This window comes from Prionailurus viverrinus, chromosome A2 (assembly GCF_022837055.1).
Source record: "Prionailurus viverrinus isolate Anna chromosome A2, UM_Priviv_1.0, whole genome shotgun sequence".
Taxonomy (NCBI): domain Eukaryota; kingdom Metazoa; phylum Chordata; class Mammalia; order Carnivora; family Felidae; genus Prionailurus; species Prionailurus viverrinus.
The window spans coordinates 20,227,008-20,242,009 of NC_062562.1; the positions used below are offsets into that span (position 1 = coordinate 20,227,008).

At 54.4% G+C, this 15,002-nt stretch overlaps 1 protein-coding gene across 6 annotated transcripts; it reads left to right on the forward strand.

Moving 5' to 3' along the window:
- Positions 1-3,650: 3,650 nt before the first annotated feature.
- GLYCTK (glycerate kinase) lies at positions 3,651-11,114 on the forward strand. 6 transcript variants are annotated; one of them, XM_047841561.1, is made up of 5 exons: positions 3,651-3,684; positions 6,214-6,629; positions 6,853-7,004; positions 7,642-7,817; positions 8,144-11,114. In XM_047841561.1, the coding sequence occupies exons 2-5, from the start codon at positions 6,253-6,255 to the stop codon at positions 9,008-9,010; spliced, it is 1,572 nt and encodes a 523-aa protein (XP_047697517.1). In that variant the 5' UTR covers positions 3,651-3,684; positions 6,214-6,252; the 3' UTR covers positions 9,011-11,114. The 6 variants fall into 6 exon arrangements, with proteins under 6 accessions (XP_047697517.1, XP_047697511.1, XP_047697495.1 ...); XM_047841555.1 differs by lacking the exon at positions 3,651-3,684 and adding an exon at positions 3,703-3,826; XM_047841539.1 differs by lacking the exon at positions 3,651-3,684 and adding an exon at positions 3,706-3,854.
- Positions 11,115-15,002: the final 3,888 nt, after the last annotated feature.

Below are 15,002 nucleotides of genomic sequence, written 5' to 3' on the forward strand. Positions count from 1 at the left end.
TCTGACTTAGGCTCAGGTCATGATCTCACGGTTCGTGAGTTCGAGCCCTGAGTCGGGCACTGTGCTAACAGCCCGGAGCCTGGAGCCTGCTTCAGATTCAGTTTCTCCCCCTCTCTTTCTGCCCTTCCCCCACTCGTGTTCTGTCTCTGTCTCTCTCTCTCAAAAATAAATAAACATTAAAAAAAAAAACTTTAAAAGGGAACATTCAAATTAAAGCTTAATCCAGGGGCACCTGGCTGGTTCAGCTGGTTAATTATCCGACTCTTGATGTTGGCTCAGGTCATGATCTCACAGTTCTTGAGTTCGAGCCCCACGTTGGGCTCTGTACTGACAGTGGGAGCCTACCTGGGATTCTCTCTCTCCTCTCTCTCTCAAGACTAATAAACTTAAAAAATTTTTAATTAAAGCTTAATCTGATGAATAAATTCAGTAAATTCTCCCTCAATAGGGTGTAAGTAATGTACCCCAGTACATGCCTTCTTTCCTTCAGCTTGCTCGAATAATGCAGAAGGCTTATATATTTGACTTAAATGGTTGTTTTTCTTTTTTTAAAGTAAGCTCTATGCCTAATGTGGGGCTTAAACTCACAACCCCGAGATCAAAAGTCACATGCTCTACCGACTGAGCCACCCAGTCGGTAAATTATCTTTTCAACAGTTTTTTTTAAACATAGAATAGCATTGCAAAAAGTAACACATATGTAAGCCCTAATAATATTAGAATACCATTTTAAATACCTGTTTAGAAGTACTATAACTTATTTGTATAAATTATCTTCTCAATGGATATTTAGATTGCTCTATACTCACAACAACTCTGGGCTGGATATCTCATGTCCATTTAAAGGGGATCAGAATATGCCATCCCAAAATATGCCACTTTGGCATAAGGATTACTTTGAATTGAAGAAATTTCAGGACAGATGCAGAAAAGGCTCCCTGCCCTCCTCCTTCCTACATAAAAGCAGGATATAAATTTCCAATGAGAAAGAGTCCTCCCTGTACCAGGAGAGGGAGAGCCAATGCCAAAGGTGAATCTGTACAAACAAATCTTACTAACAGCAATCCTTATCTTCTATTAGTTCCATATATATAATATATATATATTTTATATATATATCTTTTGTCTCATCACATCTTTCAAATTTATTGCTTTTTGTTTAAACTGGTATATATATATATATATATATATATATATATATATATTATATATATATAAGCTCTCAGGCCTATTGGCCTCTTTGTGGTTTTTACTTCATTTCTCTGAGTCCCCTCATATACATATGAAATAAACTTTTCCCTCTGTTGATCTGTCTTCTGTCAATTTAGTTCGTAGGGCCTCAACCACTGAAACTAAGAGAATAGAGGACAAAGTCTTTTTCCTTCCCTACATCATCTTTGTCTACACAACCAGTTATTTCCTCGTACTGAAGTTGCCTGTCACATTTTTTAATTTAAAAAAATTTTTAATGTTTATTTTTGAGAGAGAGAGAGAGAGAGAGAGCGCGCGCGCGAGCACCAGTGGGGGAGGGGCAGAAGGAGAGGAAGACACAGAATCCGAAGCAAGCTCCAGGCTCTGTCTGAGCTGTCAGCACAGAGCCGGATGCAGGGCTCACACGTGACCTGAGCCGAAGCCAGACACTTAACCAACTGAGCCACCCAGGCGCCCCCTCATTTTTGACATTGATACTTACTGTCAAAGTGCACTTAAAAAGACTATAGGCATATTCATGCCTACTATCAAGGTATGTGTATGCATTCTGATGAGCCCAATTGTTTTCTTAGATCCAAATCCCACTGCTTCATGAAGGCTTCTACTTGTTATTACCATTATTTCTTTTCCTTTAAAAAAAATTTTTTTTTAATGTTTATTTATTTTTGAGAGAGAGAGACAGAGCGTGAGCGTGGGAGGGGTAGAGAGAGAGGGAGACACAGAACCTGAAGCACGCTCTGGGCTCTGAGCTGTCAGCACAGAGCCCGACGCAGGGCTTGAACTCACGAGCTGTGAGATAATGACCTGAGCCGAAATCAGCCGCCCAACCGACTGAGCCACCCAGGCGCCCCATTTCTTTTCCTTTTGTGAAATATTTTCTACTTTGGGTCTGCAGCACTTTGTAGCTGAGTACTTACTTCACTGTTCTCTTGTTAATTTGTTAAAAAAATAAGGAAAGGAAGAAAGAAAGTGGGGGTGGGAGATAAAAAATATAGAAATTCCAGCTTTTATTAGTGCCTGGTCCTATGCAAGGCAGTAGAGATGCAAATATAAATTAGACCAAGTCACCACCTTCCAAGAACTCAAGAGTCCAGTGGGCATTTAAACCTTGCTGTTAAATACATCTTGTGAGTAGTGGGGTGGGAGAAGGATATGGGTATAATTAGTCTTCCTGCTTACAGTCTGACAGAACAGCATTGGCATGGTAAATGGTATTTGTTCATGAGTCTCTGGCACTAAATAATGAGAGAGGTGCTCAAATATACATTCCTTCTAGTAATGGGGGTCTGCAATTATGAAAGCAGAGTAAAATTCTCAACTCAAAGTACCATTTCTTACTCATCCCAGTAGCTGTAGCATTTGACCTACATAGAAAGTCAGGGAATGTCTGCTGAATGCTGGAGGAATGAATAAATGCAAGCTGAACCAAGACTACTTACTATCAGCAAGGAAAAACTGAAATTTTAAGTATTGACAATCTCCCCACATCTAAGGAGGGCAGATTCTCCTGAAGGTGCCTTTGTTTTGATGATGGAGAGGGGAAGTTTGGGAGAGGGTGACAGGGAATAAAAGGTCCTCTGTTATAATTGGAAAGAAAAATCCAGGGAGACAGATGGGAAGGGGTTAGGAGGAGTTCATGAGAACAGAGCATGGTTTGGAGACCTATGGAGAGATGTGGCAGCTGCAAAAGGAAACTGGTGGTGGTGGTGGGGATATGTTTTAAGATTTTTAGAAAGTCTGCTGTGTGATTTGTGATGTAACTCCCTCCCCCCATCTCCCCAGGAGAATATCAGTTAAAAAAAAAAAAAAAAAAAAACAACTCTTTTGTGTCTTTGGAGTCTGGTCAGGACTTGTCTTTTGAATGCGGGAAGGCATCAAGTCAGGCTCAAGGGTGGACACAGGCTGAGAATGGAGAGAGTAAGGGAGACCCAGGGTCATTCATGTTTACAGGCAGCTTGTGTGCTCGAGGTTCATGCAATTGGTTGGCCACGGAGGAGAGGGGTGAACACAAAAGAGTTGTGGGATTACAGAGGTGGAGAGGAGCCGGGATGATTTAATCTGGCTCCAGAAAGGGTGAATTGTGGGGAAATCGTAATTCTCAGTCCCTTTGCTCAGTCTATTACCGGGCACCTAACAGGAGGAAGGAATGTATTTGCTGACTGATGGGATCCTACGGGATAAAGGAGGGGACGCTTACGGCAATTGGGTGAGTCAGAGATTATTGCCCCCGTTGCAGAGATGAAAGCAATACAGCTTGAAGGTGGCTCCACCCAAGCCTCCCAAAAGTCCGAGCGGAGGAAACGCCTTAGTACGCACTCGCACAAACCTCACACCCCCTTCCCACGGCAGCTTGCGCCCCGCAGCACCCCAACCCCGCCCCCTCTCACCCCACACTTCCTGATTCCGCTCCGCCCTACCCGCGAGTACTTCCGGTCTCCGGCACCGGAAGCCGCGACCCAGAGCGGTGGGGCGGTAAATCCACGGCGCGAGGGCCCACGGAAGAAGTCCTTGGGCCGGGCAGTGGCGGGTCCAGGTGGTGGCGGGCCATTATTTCTCGGGTCACTATCGGACATCACGCGGCAGCGAAGTTCCCTCGGAAAGGTCTAACGCGCCGGTAGAGGATGACATTACTTCCGGAGCATGTGCGGGCAGGAAAAGGCCGGAAGTGGCTCCAGCCCCACTTGGTGGCGGGGAGGAGTCAAGGAGGGTCTTCTCGTTGTTTCCGGATTTATCTCTGGAGTACCTGGGAGTTTTAGGAGAGAGGGTGTGTGAATAAAGAGTAGCAAGTAAAAATACAGGACGTGCAGTTAAAATTTAATTTCAGATAGGTAACTTTTTTTTAGTGTAGGTGTGCCTCAAATATTGTATGGAACATACTTGTATTTTAAAAATCCCTAATTGAGGGGCACCTGGGTGACTCCGTCAGTTAAGCGTAGGACTCTTGATTTCAGCTCAGGTCATGATCTCAGGATGGTGAGATTGAGCTCCCTGGTCAGGCTCTGCTGATAGGGCAGAGCCTGCTTGGGATTCTCCATCTCTCTGCCCCTCCCCTGCTCTTTCTCTCTTTTTCTCAAAAAAAAAAAAAAAAAAAAAAAAAGAAAGAAAGAAAAGATCTGATTTATTTGAAATTCAAATACATCTTATATTTTAACTGGCAACCTTTGCCTTGAACACCCCTCTCCCCCTCCCTCCCCTGAGCTCTGGTGTACTGTGGCAAGGCCTGTGTCCATCTGGGAAAGAGGTACAAAGTTCATGCAGGCTGTCAGGCTATTGCTAGATTCTAAGCCGCTTTTGGTTCCTAGCCTAATGGGCCATCCCCAGGGGCTTCCTGGCAAAAGTTGAGCCCATTTTTCAGAGTCCATATGTCAGTACCCTCTGTGTTCCTTTTAATGCTGGAGTCAGGCAGCATTGGTCTTACGGGAAAGCTGAGAACCATGCTGGCTAAGTGGCTGAGGACTACACATTGTTAGGTTTTTTGAGTGTGGGATAAAGTGGGGCTCAGGGTTTTCTGTGTTAACAGTGGGCAGCTTCAGAGAGACCAAGGATGTCAAGGGGAAAGCGTTAATCTTCTCATCCCACCTCTCATTTTGTATGTGAGGTCCAGTGAGAGAAAAGGAATTGTCTCTTTGGTAGGGCTGAAGCCTGATTCCCAGCCTCCTTCCCCTGCTCTGTGCATACTTGTGCAGTCAGCTGGCAGCATTTATGGTGGGCATTGTTAAAGCAGATGCCTTTTTTTTTCTTTTTATTTATTTATTTATTTTTGGGACAGAGAGAGACAGAGCATGAACGGGGGAGGGGCAGAGAGAGAGGGAGACACAGAATCGGAAACAGGCTCCAGGCTCCGAGCCATCAGCCCAGAGCCCGATGCGGGGCTCGAACTCACGGACCGCGAGATCGTGACCTGGCTGAAGTCGGACGCTTAACCGACTGCGCCACCCAGGCGCCCCAAGCAGATTCCTTTTTTAGAGATGAGCTCTTTGGGGCTTTATTGTCCCTGAATTCCTTTACAGCCTCCTGACCTTCACCCTGAGGCTACTTTAGCCTTTACCTTGCCCAGTGGGGAAACTGACTGGCCTCAGTTCTGGAAGCCTGGCCTTTCCTGCTCCAGACACTCGGCTCTCACTCCTGTGGGTGGTGTGACCCAAGACTTGTCTTGTTAGGTCAGAGTGAAAGGCATGTTCTTAGCAGAGGTGGGTCTAGCTAGCCAAGTAGGTGGAAGGGTGTCCTTTTTTGTCCTGCAATGTGGGCCCCAAGGTATATGGCCTTATTGTGGTGTCTAGGGACTTATCTGAGGTTCCATCATGTGCCAGTCTTTGCTGCCATTTCTTGCTTGAACCCAAACCTTTTGCTGGACTGGCCTTGAGCACTGGGATTCCTCAGGCTGTGTGTCCTGAGGATGTGCTCTGGGTCTGCCTGTCAGTGCTCCTGTGAGCCTACAGCCTCCCCACACAGACCTAGGCTTCCCAGACCAGATCCATGAGCTAATGAAATTGAGCAGGCTACAGGTCATCGGGCTCAGGGTCAGTTGGTGGGACAGCCGGCAGCCTCTTGGCAACAGAAGTGGTAAACAGGCAAGGAAGGAGTGCCAGAAAGGGGTGTTGCTCCTGGGCGAGGGCTTAGAAGTGAAGGGGGTGGAAAAGGGGTGGGGCGGGAGCCCAATGAGAGGAATTGCTCCCTCTATGAATGATTAACTCTCAGCCGAAGCGGGTGGCCTAGGGGAGGGCTCGGCTAACAGGACCTTTGGACCCGGGGCAGAGTGTCCAGAGGGCCAGAGTAGAGCCTGCAGAAGAGAAGGACATGGTAGGTGGCGGGCTTGGGCTCCGAGAACTGGAGTTAGATGAGGCAGCTGAGGGCCTCAGAAAGTCTTGGACTGGCAGATGGCCCATTGCAGCAGCCACTGTGGGGTCCAGCGGCCCCAAGCCCTCAGAGAGGTAGCTGTGGTGGTGGTGGTGGGGGTGACTCTGGTCTTGCAGCGGCCTTACTGGTGCTTCTTCCCCCTAGGCAGCCATGGGTGCCAGGTGGTGCTGAGAACAGTGGGGCATGGCTGCAGTCCTGCAGGTCCTGCCCTGCTTGGCCCGAGCCCCCTTGCGCCCACTCCTCTTGGGTGGCGCAGTGGTCCGGCTGGCCAGTGGCATGGCCCTCGCGGAGCAGGCACGGCAGCTGTTTGAGAGCGCTGTGGGTGCCGTGCTTCCAGGCCCCATGCTGCACCGGGCACTGTCCTTGGATCCTGGTGGTGGGCAGCTGAAGGTGCGGGACCGGAGCTTTCAGCTGCGGCAAAACCTCTACCTGGTGGGCTTTGGCAAGGCTGTGCTGGGCATGGCAGCTGCAGCTGAGGAGCTACTGGGCCAGCATCTCGTGCAGGGTGTGATCAGCGTTCCCAAGGGGATCCGTGCTGCCATGGAGCATGCTGGCAAACAGTAAGGAGCCTTGGGGGGCTGCTGCCCACTGTCCATCGGGCAGGGAAGCTAAGCCAAACTCAGGCCCCATCGGGCCTCCCTCCCTCACCAGCATCCCTTTCCTTCTGGGTCTAGATTGGCTCCAGGATGGGTGCCAGTTGGCATCCTTCACCTGTACAGCTGGGAAATCAGGTGGAAGGAGAGGAGCTCACCCCATCTCTTGCTGTCTGTTCTGTCTCTTCAGGGAGATGCTGCTGAAGCCACACAGCTGTGTCCAGGTATTTGAGGGCGCAGAGGACAACCTCCCAGACCGTGATGCACTCCGGGCCGCACTGGCCATCCGGCAGCTGGCTGAAAGCCTCACGGCTGACGATCTACTGCTTGTGCTCATCTCAGGTATGGGTGCCAGATTGGCTCATTCAGGACAGTTTGGGGGATGGTGGTGGTGGTTCCAAATACCAGGTCTGTGAGAGATGGTTGGTCTGAGCCCACGGGGTCAAAAGAGCAAGGGAAGCAGTAAGGAACCTGGATGACTGACCCCCAGGTGGCCCTGGGTATTGTATCTGGCCTCCCCGGAGCTGTGGGGTCCTCCCCTGACTGACCCTGTTGGGTGACCATGAGGGGGTACATAGGGAACATCTAACTCAGGGTGTTGCAGGGAAAACGTCCCTGCTGTTGCTGCTCTCTTGCCAATGTGATCTGGGGCTAGAACCCAGGTCTCTAGCTCCCACGGAGCCTCTCCTTGGTCTCACTGTCTCCTCCTGGATGAGGGGCAGCCCCTATTCCAAGTTCTTACGGAATAGTTCTTTTAGTGCCTGTTGGGACCTAGGCTACCCTAAGGCAGGGCACAGCCTCAGGGGCCCAGGGTGTGGTGACTGTACACACGGTCACTGCATGTCCACACGGGGGCACCCTAACCCCACCTTTCCAGCATCCCCTTCCCTAATGTGGGCACTGCCTGCCTGCTTCCCTGAGTGGGGAGGTTCCTTTGCAGTTCTGTCCCATCTGCCCAACTTCTTCACTGTCTCTGCAGGTGGGGGCTCAGCCTTGCTGCCAGCCCCTATCCCACCCGTCACACTGGAGGAAAAGCAGACACTCACCAAACTGCTGGCGGCCCGTGGAGCCAACATCCAGGAGCTGAACACAATCCGGAAGGCCTTGTCCCAGCTCAAGGGTGGGGGGCTGGCTCGGGCTGCCTACCCTGCCCAGGTACATGGGTTGCTTCTACCCCAGGCAGCCCTGGGCTGGAGGAGCCCACATGCACCAGGGAGATGAAAGCCTAGAACAGCAGACAGATTGGCAGGGGCCTGGTGTGGGAGTCCACAGGGCTAGCTGAGAGGGGCCTCAGAGAGGAATGGGGGGGGTCCAAGTGGCCACATGTTCTACAAACCCCCTTGAGAGAGTGGGTAAGAAAATGCACTGGGCAGTGTGAGGGTGTGTGAATACATGGTAGGGGGCGTGTGGTGGTTTATCCTCAGTGGCTGTAGGGTGAGGGCCAGGAGGGACTGAGCCTTGCTTCTGCGACCCCACCCCAGGTGGTGAGCCTGATTCTGTCAGACGTGGTGGGGGACCCTGTGGAGGTGATCGCCAGCGGCCCCACTGTGGCTAGCGTCCACAACGTGCAAGATTGCCTGCACATCCTCAATCGCTACGGCCTTCGTGCTGCCCTGCCACGTTCCGTGAAGACTGTGCTGGCTCGGGCTGACTCTGACCCTCATGGGCCACACACTTGTGGTCACGTACTCAACGTGATCATTGGCTCCAACGCGCTGGCGCTGGCCGAGGCCCAGCGGCAGGCTGAGGCGCTGGGGTACCAGGCTGTGGTGCTGAGCGCAGCCATGCAGGGTGATGTGGAAAGTATAGCCCGGTTCTACGGGTTGCTCGCCCAGGTAGCTGGAACCCGCCTCACTCTGGCTGGGGCTGGAGCCTCTGCAGAGGAGGCTGAACAACTCCGTGAGCTGGCAGCTGAGCTCCAGCTCCCAGACCTGCAGCTGAAGGAGGCTCTGGAGGCTGTGGTGAGGGCCAGGGGCCCCGTCTGCCTGCTGGCTGGTGGTGAGCCCACAGTGCAATTGCAGGGCTCAGGAAAGGGTGGCCGGAACCAGGAACTGGCCCTGCGTGTTGGAGTAGAGCTGGGACGACGGCCACTGGGGCCTGTAGATGTGCTGTTTTTAAGTGGCGGCACCGATGGGCAGGATGGCCCCACAGAGGCCGCTGGGGCCTGGGTCATGCCTGAGCTGGCCAGCCAGGCTGCCGCTGAGGGCCTGGACGTGGCCACCTTCCTATCTCACAATGACTCACATACCTTCTTCCGTTGCTTTCGTGGTGGGGTGCACCTGCTGCACACAGGGCTGACTGGCACCAATGTCATGGACGCCCACCTCCTGTTCCTGCGGCCACGGTGATGGTGTAGGTTGTGTTTTAGGAGTACAGAGGAGGCCTACAGGACAGCATCCTGGGGCCGACCAGGGTTGGTCCCCAAGGCCTCACCAGGCCTTAGGGTTCCTTCTTTCTTTGGCCCAGGCTGCTTGGTTGGCCCTTATACCTCACACCCATGGCTTCTGCTCTGTGTTCATTCCTCCAACCGGACTGGCAGATGGGGGCTCTCTTCTCCCTACTTTCTGCTGTGGACAGATAGCAGGTATCTCTGAGGACTGGGATGAGCCCCTTAGCCAGTTTGCTGTTCCCAGTCTTCTCCCCGCCCACCCCCAGGCAGCCCCTCTGCTGAGCTCTTGAGTGTCCTTTCTGTGGGGTAAAGCAAGGACTGCAAATAAAAAGAACCACACTATGGGTTCTCCATGTGTTTTCCCTCTGAGCGAAGACTCACCCAGAACTGCTGGGAAGGGGAGTGGGATCAGCCTGCAGCCCCAGCGCTAAGACCCTACAGGAGTTCCCCACACCCCGCTCTGCATGGTATACTCAGCACTTGCTTCACTTAAACAGGAGCCTAGGAAGGTTGAGCCTGGCTTCTGACACATTCAATGGGGACAAGCAGAGAAGGAGGACAGGCCTAAGGACTGCAGACTGTGGGGTCTGAAAGCAACTGGCCACCTACCCAACTGTGACTCCCCTGTGGCCTCCCTGTTGCAATCTCCAGCTTCTGCTTGCTCTGTGCCTTGCTGGGTGAATGCTTACTACTCACTAAGTCTGTCCTTCCCTTCTGTGTTTGGAAAACCCTTAGGCACAGACCACACCTTCTTTGGCTGATCTGCCCTTTGTTTGCCCACGGGCTACTCTCAGCCACATAGGATTCTGGACCTTGTTTTCTTGTGTCAGGCCCATTTTTCCAGGTGGAACATCCCAGTTCCTTTAGCTGCTCCTCTGGGACACAGTCCAGTTCCCAGTGCCAGCCTTGCAGTGGTGGTCTCCAGCGCTGAGATAGTGGGTCAGAGTACTGATGGGATCCAGCAGCCCACCTGCCCATTCTCCTGTTACAGTTGGCCAGGGAAGAGGTCAGTGGGGGTGGGGGTAGGGAGAGCAACAGAGGAAAGGTTCCCTTGGCTAGGCTAGCAGCTACCTCTCTTTGGGCCCCCTTGCTCAGGATCCGAGCCCTCGCTGGCCGCCCCCGCCGTGCGCCACGGCTCCAATCCCTATATGAGTGAGCAGTAGAATCACATAGGAATAAAAAGCCATAGAGAACAGCGAGGCCTGGGGCTGCTCCTGCTGGCCCCCTCATCCACCCCAGGTATCCCTTCCTCTCTGAGGGTGTGAGGGGCTCTGGGCCAAGGCTAGCATGCTCTCCCCCTGGGAAGAGCCTCCCTTACCCACTTGGGCTCTGGACAGCCCAGCTTGCAGACTGTTCATGACCTGGGGACAAGGTGAAGTCAACAATGTGAGCCAGGCTCTGGAGGCCAGGGAGGCTTAGGGAAGAGGGGAGTTTGCACCCCTCTGTGATGCAGGGCACCGTTTCCTTTCTTTCTGTATTGGCATGGAGTTCCCACTGACGGGGCGGGGGATGTCATAGTCTAGGGAATGTTGCCCCCACGTGGCAATGCCTGTGCCTTGTTGCTCCTCTGGTAACCTCTAGATATGCCCTGTCTGTGTCAATCCTTGCCTATGCGGACATGACTGTTGGTGCTGGGTGTCAAGTTCCAGGCAAGAGCAGGATAGGAGGGCAGGGCCTTGTCTGCCTTGTCTACGGCGTGTGTGTGTGTGTGTGTGTGTGTGTGTGTTGGCATGTGAGCACACAGATGTGCGTGGCCGGGGATAGGGATGTGCTGCTTTGTACACTAGGTCTCTTGCATGCCTGCTGAGGGGTTTGGGTGTGGGTGGGGTCTCACCAGAGGTCTCTCCTGTGCTGCCTTGGCCCTTGCCCTACACTTATGTTTGTGGGGGTTGGGAGGCCAGGGGCTGGATTGGGCCTGGCCCATTAGATTTGCTCATTTGGTATCCCCAAGATGAGAAAAGATCTACTTGGCCTCAATCTAGATGCAAATACGAGATAAACGCTGTATGGTGACTGTTCAATAGGACTTAACTATTTGCTCCATAAATTTCAGATATGGGTCATAATTGCTCCCATCCTGTGGTTCTTTACTTCTGTCTGTCCTGGCTCAGGTTCTTCTTGCCCTTGTGCCCACCTCATTTCCATTCCCAGCTGGAGGCACTTGCTATGTAGGGTGCCCCCCTCCCCCACTGCTGCCACCTTTATAGGCCCTTTCATTCCCTGTACTTGGCATGAACTGAAAACAGCTGGGCAGTGCACCTGGACAGCCCTTAGGTATCAGCTAGCCCAAATCCCTTTGTTTTATAGCTGGAGAAACAGAGAGGGAAGGTGGCTTGTCTGGGGCTGCACAGCAAGTCTGCCACAGAACCAGAAGGAAAGCCTGGTCAGGACCTGCTTGCCCACTCACAGGGGCTCAGAGACCCTGGGACCCAGAGAGAGCTCAGCCAGAGTCAGGGATCCACTCTTGCTTCCCTGCTGCTTCTCAAGGGCTTGCAGATGGTGACATGACTACCCTTGGGAACCATAAAACAGATTCATCAGTCCCTTCCTGGTGCAGATTCCACATTCCACTGCGGGTACAATTTGGTAGAAAACCACGTGCAGTTGGGGGATGGGCTTCTACACAGGTGTGCATGTGCATTCATATGCATATCCATATGGGTGTGTGTGGGGGGACACGTGTGAGCACGTGTGTGTCCAGCTCAACCCACAGCCAGTTCCTGAACGGGCCTCTGAGTCATGCTCTGCTCCACCCTAGGGTGAGGACACAGTTTGGTCTGGTTACCTACTGGAGATCTGGTCAAGCAAGGAGGCCATAAAGGCTGGCAGAGGCCAATTGGCAAAGGGCCTTGTGTGCCTGGCTGGCTGAAAGGTTGGACTTCACATTGACAGTGGTGGCAAGCCTCATGGGGATTTTGGCAAGGAGCGATGCTGGGAGGCTGTTTCATGACAGATGCTGAGGCCTTCCTTACTGCAGGGGTGGGGGATGCCTGGGGATGTGCAGGGAGGTGGAGGAGTTGCCACAGGTGAGGGAGAGGTGCATCCTCTCAGTAAGGCCTTGGTGCTCACTGACTGAGGCCCTCTGGCACTGGGCTGGCACTCACAGGGGCTGGTATTTGAGTTTTAAATGGCTTCTGGGGTGCACAGTGTCCTGAGAGGTCACAGAACCAATGTATGGTGGCGGGGGGGTGGGGCGGTCAGCTGAGGCTAGAGTAAGCTGACCCAGCCTGGGAGAGAGCCCCCTTGTGTCTCAGAAAAAAAATGGAGAGGGCAGTCTGATCCCTCTGGATCTGGAGCACATGTGAGGGACATGATGAGGCCCAGATTGCAGTGGGGGAGACCTGGCTTCACTGCAGGCTAGGAGACCCTAGCTGAGTGAGAGAATTTGGGGTGTGCTAGGGGAGAGCAGGGGTGTGTAGGGGTGGGGGGATACTGACAGACCACTCAGGGTAAAGCCAATGGCTTAGGCAGGCCACTGCATGAGAGTGGGGTCACAGAGCTGTGGTGAGCTGAGTCCAGGCCAGGAAGAGTGGCCTTTCTTCCTGAGACAGGGATGACTGCTCTCTGGGTAATCACTGGGACCAGTCCTGGGGCTTTGTTCTCCTACTTCCCCTGGCTTGGGTTGCCCTTGAGACTGTAGAGGCTGGATGGGTTGGGCTATGGAGGACCACCTGGGCCCTTGATACTTGATGGCCATAGTTCTGATTCCACCTCTCTGTACATGTTGGTCCTTCTGGGATTGTTGCCTGCTCAGATGAGGAGGCTCTGGCTAGGGAAGAGGGCAAGGGAGAGTTAGCTCCTGGAAACAAGTACCCCATCTGACCAGTGCTAGGGGGACAAATACCACTGGCAGCTCTGCCTTATGGGTCACTACCCCCCACAATCTTGTCCACTGCTGACTCCTTGAGGGTTCAGGCAGCTGTAGGACCTGGCTCTGCCCTGGCCAGATAGCCAGAGGCTGGACCCCCAGGATGCATCCCACTGCGGAGATCCACCCCCTGGCCCCTGCATACTCCCAGCCTTTCCTGTCTCTCCTCTGGCAGCCAGCAGAGCCACCCTGCTGGCCTCTCTGGAGAAGTGTGGGCAACACACTCTGTCCCCGTGTAGCTCTGCCTTTCCATCCCTAGCTCCAGCTGAGAAGGGGGCGGGGCCCCAGCAGTGGCTTCTGCCCCCTCCATCCACTCCCACCCACCTGCCCAGCTTCAGGGTCTCTGGATCTCCTGGTAGCCCTGGGTCATCTCCAGTAATTGCACTTGTAGTCTCGCGAAAGAGCCAGGGCTCTGTCTCCACCTATTCTCTTCCTCCCCCTGCCCCCCACTTTCCTCCCTGTCCAGTTCAGGAAGCTGACCACAGGAACATCTCTGGGCTCTGGCCTGAATCCCTACTGTTCGCTACCGTGGGTGAAGCCATCCTGGGGTTCCTGTTTTGAGGGAGTTGGTCAGAGACCCCTAGCAGAGGGAGAAGTGTCCCTCCCCGCATGTACCTCTGTGGGTCTGGTGGTCAGGAGCATGGGGTGAAAACAGCCAGACTGGCAGGGGGCAGATCTCTCCTTCTCTGCCCACACCCCCCACCTGGGCAGTGGGAGCAGCCCAGCACATCCCTGACCAGCAACCAAAACCCAAGCAGGGACAGACACTTCAAGGGTCACAGCCCTGTGGGCAACCTCACAGCCACAGCCCTGCCAGAGGCAGGGTTCAGAGCCCTGACTCCAGGACTGGGCATACATTCGAACCTTCAGGGGTGGCTACTCCGGGCAGACCAGCCCCCGCCCACCCAATCAGGCCCCCCTGCACGTCCCCCTCAGCCCAAGGCCACCGGCAGAAGCCAGGCACCAGGTCAGGGAAAGAGCCTGCCAGCTCCCGAGCAGCTTTGCCCCTGGCAGCCAACTGGCTGCCCCTCTGCCCTTGGGTCCTGCTGACCGCCAGGGCATCAGGCACTCCAACTGCTGTGCCCGCTGCCCCTGGCCGGGAGGCGCCGCACCGGACTGCCGGCGTCCCCACCTGCCCGCCCCCCAAAGCTCTGGCTGCCGCGCCCGGCGTCCCGGCTCCCCGCTCACCTCGGTGGCGGTGGCGCTGTCTCCGCACCAGAGGCACTGCAGTGTGGGAACTGTCCCGAGGAGCCAGTTCTCTGCTGAAACAAAGAGGTGGGGGAGAGAGAGGGGGGCAGCGGGAGAGGGAGAGGGTGAGTGAGCGGGAAGGAGCGGAGGCTGGAGGGGAAGAGAGAAGGGAGAGGGTGAGGGAGGAGTCGGGAGGGAGGGGAACGCAGGGAGATCGCGCCTGACTCCCGGGACTGTAGGGCCGGCGCGGAGGGGAGAGGAAGTGGGGAGGGGACCCGAAGGGGAGAGATTGTTCGAGGGGCCAGCGCAGTGAGGGGCGTGGGCCAGAGAGGGAGCCGGGTGACAGGCAGGACTGCGGGCAGCTGCGGGCTGGGGGCTGGGCCGGGTGGGGTGGGCAGGGGGCCCCACCCGTCCTCTGCCTGCTCTGGCACTTGGGTGGGCAAAGGCCACGAAGAGGAATGGGAGGGAGAGGTGGGCCGACAGGCGAGGGCTAAGGGGCTGGGCTGGTGGGTGGGCTGGCTGGGAGGACGGGGCCTGGGGACAAAGGCGGGAGAAGAACAAAGGTGTCCGAGTGGAGGAATCAGCCCCCGCTGACCTCTGGGTGCCGCAGTCCTGAGCGTCCTGGACAGAGTCTCCTGAATGGAGGGCAGGTCCACTCTGGGGCGGTCCAGGCTCTGAAGTGGCAGCCTGAGGTCAAGGGAAGAGGGGATGGGCTATGAGAGTGGGCAGGGCCCCTTCCTTCTGAGAGAGTTCGGAACACAGTGGCTGCAGGGACTGACCACATATCAGGATGACCGCGTTGCTGTCTCTTTGCGGGAGGGGATGGTTGATGGGGTCTGAAGCTTGGCCCGAGAGCCGGGTGGGGCAAGTCCCCTTTTAGGGAAAAGCATTTGGG

Coding starts and splice junctions, on each gene's coding strand:
- GLYCTK (XM_047841561.1), top strand. CDS start 6,253: ATGGCTGCAGTCCTGCAGGTCCTGCCCTGCTTGGCCCGAGCCCCCTTG. Junction 6,630..6,852: donor ATGGAGCATGCTGGCAAACA/GTAAGGAGCCTT, acceptor CTGTCTCTTCAG/GGAGATGCTGCTGAAGCCAC. Junction 7,818..8,143: donor GGGCTGCCTACCCTGCCCAG/GTACATGGGTTG, acceptor ACCCCACCCCAG/GTGGTGAGCCTGATTCTGTC.